General features: G+C 58.5%; 1 protein-coding gene and 1 long non-coding RNA gene across 2 annotated transcripts; both read right to left on the reverse strand.

The window, feature by feature from the left end:
• Nucleotides 1–1,117: 1,117 nt before the first annotated feature.
• On the reverse strand, nucleotides 1,118–5,551 carry LOC139078016 (uncharacterized). The gene is made up of 2 exons (XR_011530697.1): nucleotides 4,962–5,551; nucleotides 1,118–1,789 (listed from the first exon to the last, which is right to left on the reverse strand). It is a non-coding gene; the product is annotated as an uncharacterized lncRNA (long non-coding RNA).
• Nucleotides 5,552–5,864: 313 nt separating this feature from the next.
• Nucleotides 5,865–6,842, reverse strand: BHLHE23 (basic helix-loop-helix family member e23). Its single transcript, XM_008529182.2, has one exon. It carries the CDS (start codon nucleotides 6,726–6,728, stop codon nucleotides 5,997–5,999), a length of 732 nt encoding a protein of 243 aa, XP_008527404.2. The 5' UTR covers nucleotides 6,729–6,842; the 3' UTR covers nucleotides 5,865–5,996.
• Between the last annotated feature and the right edge of the window lie 464 nt (nucleotides 6,843–7,306).

The following is a 7,306-nucleotide window of genomic DNA, read 5'->3' on the forward strand; positions in this document are numbered from 1 at the left end:
CTGGGAGAAAGGACCTTAAAACCCAAACAGGCTTGTTCAGACACAGTTTCTGCCGTCAAGAGTCTGGCTGCCACGGGCCCGCTGGCATTAACTGACTCATCAGTAGTGGGGTTTCTGAACCCCCACTATTACAACTTGTGGGCACGTCCACTCCTGAGCGATGAGCTGCTCCCTTACCAGTTTGCATTCCGTGGACGGCATCCAGGCTACTCCACACAAAACCCCCCAGGGACCTGGCGTGGACCTCGGCAGAGGAGACCTCCCTCCTGCCTTTGCCGTGACCACATGGCAGGGGGGGTCATGTGAGCCCCTCTCTGGTTGGCTCTGATCCCCGTCGGAACCTCCTGGGCAGATGCTGGCTAGGACCGGCCCTGGACTCGCTGCCCCAGGTGTTCGCTGGGGCCATGAAAGAAGGCTCTGTCCCGTGCAGGAGACGCAGAGACCCTTCCCAGGGATTCTGTGACTTCAGTGCCGTCTGTGGTCAAAAAGCAGGAAGGTGCTGAGAGGGCCGGGGACGCAGAGCTCTGGGTGGGCGCACGAGCCAGCGGGCTGCAGAGGGATGACAGCGACAAAAATGCGTCCTGTCAGATGCCTCGTGGCCAGCAGAGAGCATCGCGGGTCCCCTTTGTGTCTCGGGGTTTGTGGCCAGGTTCCCAGACTGGCTGTGGCCTCGTTAGGGCTGCAAGAGCTGTCCACACAGAACTGGGGAGACTGGGTTCCCGTCAGGCCGAATCAGGGCCCCCAGGAGAGCGACTGACTGTGGGTTCATTGCTTTAGACAAAAGGGGGCTTGGAGGTGAAAGAAGGCTGGCCAGGAAGGCTCGGCCATTTCTAACATGCAGGCGAGCTGCTCCTCTGAAACCTTTGAGCTAGGATCCTGCTCTCATCCCCGGAGGCACCACCATGTGGTCAGGCTGGCCGGCACGGGGTGGGGTGGGCACTGAGTGTCACTGGGGACAGAAGCCATGGCCAGGTCCACGCATGGCTTTGCATTGCATTCTGGTGGCTGTGCCTCCAAGAAACGCAGACGGAGGCATCTGGGGTCAGAAAGCAGCTTCCCTTTGCATCCTGACCACAGCCAGGCGATAGCCAGCCGACTCCACAGGCCGACCACAGAGGAGCAGACACGTTGGTTTATTCAGAGACCCCTCCACACATGCACCTTAACGAGCGCTCCCCTCCGCTGGAACCTCCGGCATGATTCTGGCTGTCTTCCCACTCAGAGAGCCATGCTTCAGAATAGCTTTTATACATTTATATGAATACGCACGCCTCAGGCACTCAAGCCAGGAAAACGAGCATAAATCACTTTTTAAACCCGGGAAAACGCTGAATCAAAGGTAACTTTGAGAGCCTTTCTGCTCTTATGGTAACGTGGGTTCTGCTCCTTTGGGGTTATTTTGCAAATGTGCATTAACTTTCTAATTTTATGGAACAGACTTTTGGAACACAACATCCAGGGTTATGAATCCAAAGAGGTAATTGTTGGAGAAACGATTTAATACGTTGTAAATCCCTCTATGTCCATCCCTTCAAATGGGATGCCAAAAGGGATTAAAGACTGAAAACGCATCACCGGCAAATTCACAGGATAAAATTGCTGTAATCATTCTCTGCTGGATTAACCAGGGCTCGGAGCCTCTGCACGGAGCTTCCATCGGAGCGCGCTCAGCCTCGAGGGTGAGGCCAGGCTGTGGCCAGAAGGACGGTTTGCGCATCTAAACCGATCATCTTAGGAAAACAGTGTTCGTCCTTTACGACAAGGTGCCTCTTCTTTTGACGTTCCCAACCTGCAAGGAGAACAGACACGCATATTTGGCAATGCATCTGCTCTGGACACTCATTAGCTCACCCGCAGGGCCCCCAGGAGTCTCTGACGTCTGCTTAAGTCAAAGGGAAATCCTGTCTTTGGGACAAAATCAACAGAATGAAACAGTTGGAGGCCAAATGCCTGGTGCGTGGTCTGTTGAACTCAGGTGGGCGATGGCCTCATGGGTCCACACTCTGGTCCCGGGGAGCAGAGCTGGGTTTGGGAGGGTCTGTCGATGAGCTCGGGTGGCCGATGGCCTTGTGGGTCCACACTCCGGTCCCTGGGGCAGCCTGGTTTCTGAGTTTGGACGCCGTTACCTGTCACTGAAAACCAGGGGTGCTGCTTTAGGTGAGCGAGTTTCCTAACGGGGGGAAAATGAAGATCTTTGGGCATAAAGTATTTTGGGCACCATCGGAACTGAGAGTGCTGGGGCCACGCCGGTCACGCCAGTCAGGGAATGAAGACAGGGTGCAGGACCAAGGGACCCCTAAGGAGCCACTGGGCTCGGAGCAGCCAGCCCCAGGCCCCCATGAGCCTGGCTTCATGGGCTCATAACCTGAGTCTGAATGAGTCTTGCTCTGCGAGCTGCTCGAGCGACAGCCGGTGTGGCCGAGCTCTTCATTTGTGGTGTGGCTGGAGGAAGGAGGCCGCGTCGGCTTCCAGACAGCCCCTCGGCCGGAGTAGGGAGGACCCAGGGCTGTCACTACACCGGCTCTCCAGGCTTGGGTGTGCTGGGCCAGTGTGGGGCTGGATGGCCCGTGGAACCGGTGACCAGGTGGACACACGGCCACCACTTCTTGGTAGAAAACAGACAAAGGCCCTTCTTGCCACCTGCCTGGCCCAGCTAGCTCTGGTGAAAGAGGACTGAAGGAGGAACAAGGATGGAGCACGTCCTGTTGTCCAGCACTAGAATTTATTCCCTGAATCCGGGGCATTTCCTGCTTCCTATCAAAGCGAAGGAAACAAAGGCCCTCCATGTTTGCATTCTTACCATCTAGAGCGGCAATGTCCATGGTGGGGGCCACGAGCCACGTGGGCTGTTGAGCACTTGAAATAGGGCCCGTCTGAATCAAAACGGGCTCTAAGTGCAAGACGCACTGCAGTTTGAAGACTTTGTACAAAAAAGAGAATGTAAAATAGCTCCCTAATAATTTAAAAATATTGACTACACCTTGAAATAATATTTTTGATGTGTTGGGATAAATAAAAGTGATTAAAATTAATTTCATCTGCTTTCATTTCCTTTTTTTACGTGGCCAGCAGAAAACATAAACTTCCCCACGGGGCCTGCATGTTCCTTGCGTGGCAAGGTGCCGGTCTGAAGGGCCATTGTTAACACCTCCGTCCTGGGGACACTTCCTCACACCTCGTCACAGCAGGTTTGTCTTCCTTGCCCACCACGGATCTTGAAAGCTGTTTCAAATCCGAGCTATATATATATTTTTTTTAAAGATTTTATTTTTTTTCCTTTTTCTCCCCAAAGCCCCCTGGTACATAGTTGTATATTCTTCATTGTGGGTCCTTCTAGTTGTGGCATGTGGGGTGCTGCCTCAGCGTGGCCTGATGAGCAGTGCCATGTCCGCACCCAGGATTCGAACCAACGAAACACTGGGCCGCCTGCAGCGGAGCGCGCGAACTTAACCACTCGGCCACGGGGCCTCCCTCAAATCCGAGCTATAAACAAAGATCTTTCCTATTTAATTCCTCCCCCAAAGCTGAAAAACTCGAGCCCTGGGTGGTTAGATGCATGGAGATGAGTCCTCTCGAGTCGACCCACAGCAATTCTTGCCACCCTGCGGGAGGCAACGCTCGGGAGACCAGAGCCCCGTCACATGTTCCCAGAGTCTCCAGCTGGCAAACGGGCAGCGGACCGGCGCCCCTGGTTGTATTTTGGGCGCGGGAGCTGCCGGAGTCAGACCCTTTGTGCTGGGAAAGTCTTCCCGGCCCGAGGTTCTTAGAACGGTGAGTGTGCTGCGTGAACTTGTCAGAGGTCAAATGACATCTATCTTGAGAGACCAGATTGCTTGATTGGCGGCTGCCGGAGAGAAACCTCACCTCTGGTTTCACTTTGAAAAACACCACTCGGCCCGTGAAAGGCCGCTGTAGACAAATGGCTTTGCAATTTTAGAAAATGTTTAAATTTAATTTCACTTTTACTTAAACGAAGTTACCCGAAGGATTTATGATTACTTAAATGGTTCTTTTTAAAAATTATTTTCCTCCCAAGAGGGGTACAGAGATTTTTTCCTTCACCTTTTTCTTATTATTTCAGACATTTGCCGGGCGGCTGTTTGCCGACCCGTTGTCCGCATCTCAGAGACTTTTCAGACTCTGTGATTTAGAAGCATGGCCCCAACTTGACACAACTATCTGAAAACTGAAATTACAAGTTCAGTCACAAATGAGCACTACCTAATCTGATATTAAAATTTAATCATATGATTTTTAAAAATCCAGTGAAATCTAATACTTTATGTTGAATATAAATGATGTACAAAACATGTCTGTTTTAACCAGAATAAGCAACTCTGTTTCAGATCATGATAAGTAAGTAATTTACAAAGTTGATTTAGGTCACTTTGAAGTGACCCAGGAGCGAATGACACCTGAGCCTCCCGCAGCCCTGGCTCAGTCTCCCAGAAGGGGCGGAAACATAGTTTCTAACACTCAGGTTTTGGGATGTGCAAAACTGATACACTAGTCTGTTAGGGGGAAAAAAAGACAAGGAAGAAATAAAAATGGAAATTAGCAGCAATCAGTATGAAGCATATATCTTTATGAATAAGACTTAATCACACACTTCATTTTGCAAATACAAAAGGGCCTTTTGAAATGCATTAATTAAAGTTAAACGCTAGAGACAGGCGCTTTGTGTGGCGGAGGTCCTCTCCCCATTAGCGTGGCATTAACGACAGCCGCGGAAATTGGGTTAATAAAGCCGGATATCGTAGCAGAGCCGCCCGCACAAACCCGAGCGGACAGCTCGGTGCCCAGGGCGGCTGGCGGGCTGCGCGGCGCGGGACCCCGGATGGTGGCAGAATTCCGGGCTGCGCACCGACTTAAAAGAGACAGACCCTGTCTTCGCACCAACTTTAAAACAGACAGACCCCACCCTGTTCCAACCGGTCTGGGCGCCGCCCCCGCGTACTCACCGGTGGCCCGGCCTCCTCCCCGGAAACGTGCGGCCGGTTGGCGGGGAGGGGCTAGACCGGACCCTCCCCTGACATCCCAGGACCAAGTGAGGGCGCGGGCTGTGAGGACCCTTTCTCCGTGCAGCCGCCGTTAAGCAGAGGGCGAGCCGCAGTCTCCATCCAGCTCTACCCGGGCCGCGCCCGGGCGAGGATGTCCTGGCGGAGCGCTGCGGCTGAGTCGTCCAGGGCTGTTCAGGGGACAAATTCTGCAGACTTGGAGGCAGCTGGCGTTGGTCCATCTACCTCTAGAGGTAAGCCCTCTAGGCAGACAAGTAAATAAACATCACAAACTCAGACTTGGGAAAGCCGGAAAGCCACTCCTCGGGGCTTCTTGCGTCCAAAGTCCAGTTCCGCTGCAAACGACAGTTGCAGGGCGGAGTCGGGGTGCGTCGGAGCGCTCGGCTGCGGGGCTGCGGGCGCGCAGGGGTCGTGGAGCCGGCAGAGGCCGGAGGCGCCGGGCGCCGCGCATCCTCGGGGACACGCCCACGCAGAGCGCGGCCCTGCAGTCTGGCCACAGCGGCCAACCGGGGCCGAGGAGGCGCCCGAACGCGAGGGCCACGACCCGCCAAGCCCGGCTACGCTCTGTCCTCGCGCTCCGCGAGCCCGGGGCAGGCGCCAGGCAAGACCCCCTGTTCGGGATGGTGCTAGTCTTCGCTTCCGCTGCGGCCCTGGTTTTCTTTTTGAGGGTGAGCGGCGGTGCCCGGACCACCACTGTTGGTCACCCCCGACCTGTCCCCGGGCTCGATAACTGGGGGCGTCGGGAGGGTGGGCGCTGCGAGCTCCCCGGCATGGATTCCAGCGTCCCCGCTCTCCGGTTCGATCCAGTGCCGAGACAGGCTTTGCGCTTCCCCCAGCCGCCATCTGTTCAAGGGCTGGAAGGGAGGTCGGGCCGCCTTCTCCCCGTTGGCGGGGGTCCGGTGGGGGCAGGGTGACACAGTCATTGGGGGCAATGTAAAATGGAGGACGTGCGCAGAAGGCGGGGGCCGCCCGCGACCCTTACGGCTTCTCGTTACAGTGTTTGCAAAGCGCCGAGGGCGTCCCGGAGAAGGAAGCGCACTTGTCTGGGCAGGGCAGCGCGGCGGCCGCTGAGAAAGGGTACACGGCGGCCTGGCCGAAGGGCGTCAAGGGCGCGGCGGCCACGGGCGTGGCCAAGCCGGGGCCCTGGTTGAGGAAGGCCACGAGGCGCCGCATCTCGTCCAGGGCCTGCGCCTGCATGAGGATGTAGTTCTTGGCGAGCAGCAGCGTGGCGATCTTGGACAGCTTGCGCACCGACGGGCTGTGCGCGTAGGGAATGACGGCGCGCAGCCCGTCCAGCGCGTCGTTCAGGTCGTGCATACGCCGCCGCTCGCGCGCGTTGATGCTCAGCCGCAGCGAGCGCTGCTCCCGGGGCCGCCGCCGCCCGTCCGCCGCACCCCCCGGCCCGCGCCGCCGCCGCCGCTGCTCGAAGGCGTCGTCCTCGTCGCCGCTCTGCTCGCCGCTGCTCTCGGCCGCCGCGCCCGCACCACGGGGCGCGGGCGCCTCGGGGAGGTCGCCGCCCGGACCCGGCGCACCGTAGCCGCGGGCCGCCTCGGGCCCCCGGGCCGCCCCGTAGGCAAGGCCTGCCGCCGCCGCCGCCGCCGCCGCGTAGCCGTGGCTCAGCGCCAGATACGCGTCCCCGGACAGCGACTTGAGCTCGGCCATGGCCGCGCCGCCGGGGCCCGAGGGCTGGCTGGGCGGGCGGGCGCTCATGCGGCCGTGCCCGCGCCGCCCCCGAGGCCCGCCCGAGCCGGCCGCTGCCGCCGCGGTGCCGCTGCCGGCTCCGCGCGTCCGTCTGGCTGGCTGTCGGTCCCCGAGCCTCCGCGCGCGGGGCCTCTCTGGCCCGCCTGGGCCCCACCTCCTGGTCGACTCCTCCTCTCCGTCCTCTTCTCCCCCCCGCCCTCCTCCACCTCGGCCATCTCCCCCTTCCTCCTCCTCTCTTTCTCCCCCCGCCGCTCTCCGTACTCCCCGCTGCCGCGCGCAGGGCTGGCCCGGGGGCGGGCTCTAGCTCCCACTCGCCGGCTCCGGTTTTAAGGTGCGGACGCGCCCGCTGGGACTTCGCGGCCATCCAATCAGAGGGGACCTGGTGACGGCCTCTTTCTGGAGCCTGGCTCCACTAGTGGCGCGGACCCACGACCTGGGGTGAGGGCACCGCCGAGATGGAGGGAGCTGGAGGTCCGAACGGGGATAGGGAGGGGCGGCAGGGACCCGGGAGCGCATCGCCTGCTTCTCGGCGTCCCCTGCTACTACCGCCTGCCAGACCCAGGAGTTGCCATCACAGAACGCTCGCT

The sequence above is a fragment of the Equus przewalskii genome, chromosome 21 (assembly GCF_037783145.1).
Source record: "Equus przewalskii isolate Varuska chromosome 21, EquPr2, whole genome shotgun sequence".
Taxonomy (NCBI): domain Eukaryota; kingdom Metazoa; phylum Chordata; class Mammalia; order Perissodactyla; family Equidae; genus Equus; species Equus przewalskii.

What these genes read in the sequence shown, in the direction of transcription:
- BHLHE23 (XM_008529182.2), bottom strand. Translation starts at nt 6,728, where the DNA reads ATGAGCGCCCGCCCGCCCAGCCAGCCCTCGGGCCCCGGCGGCGCGGCC.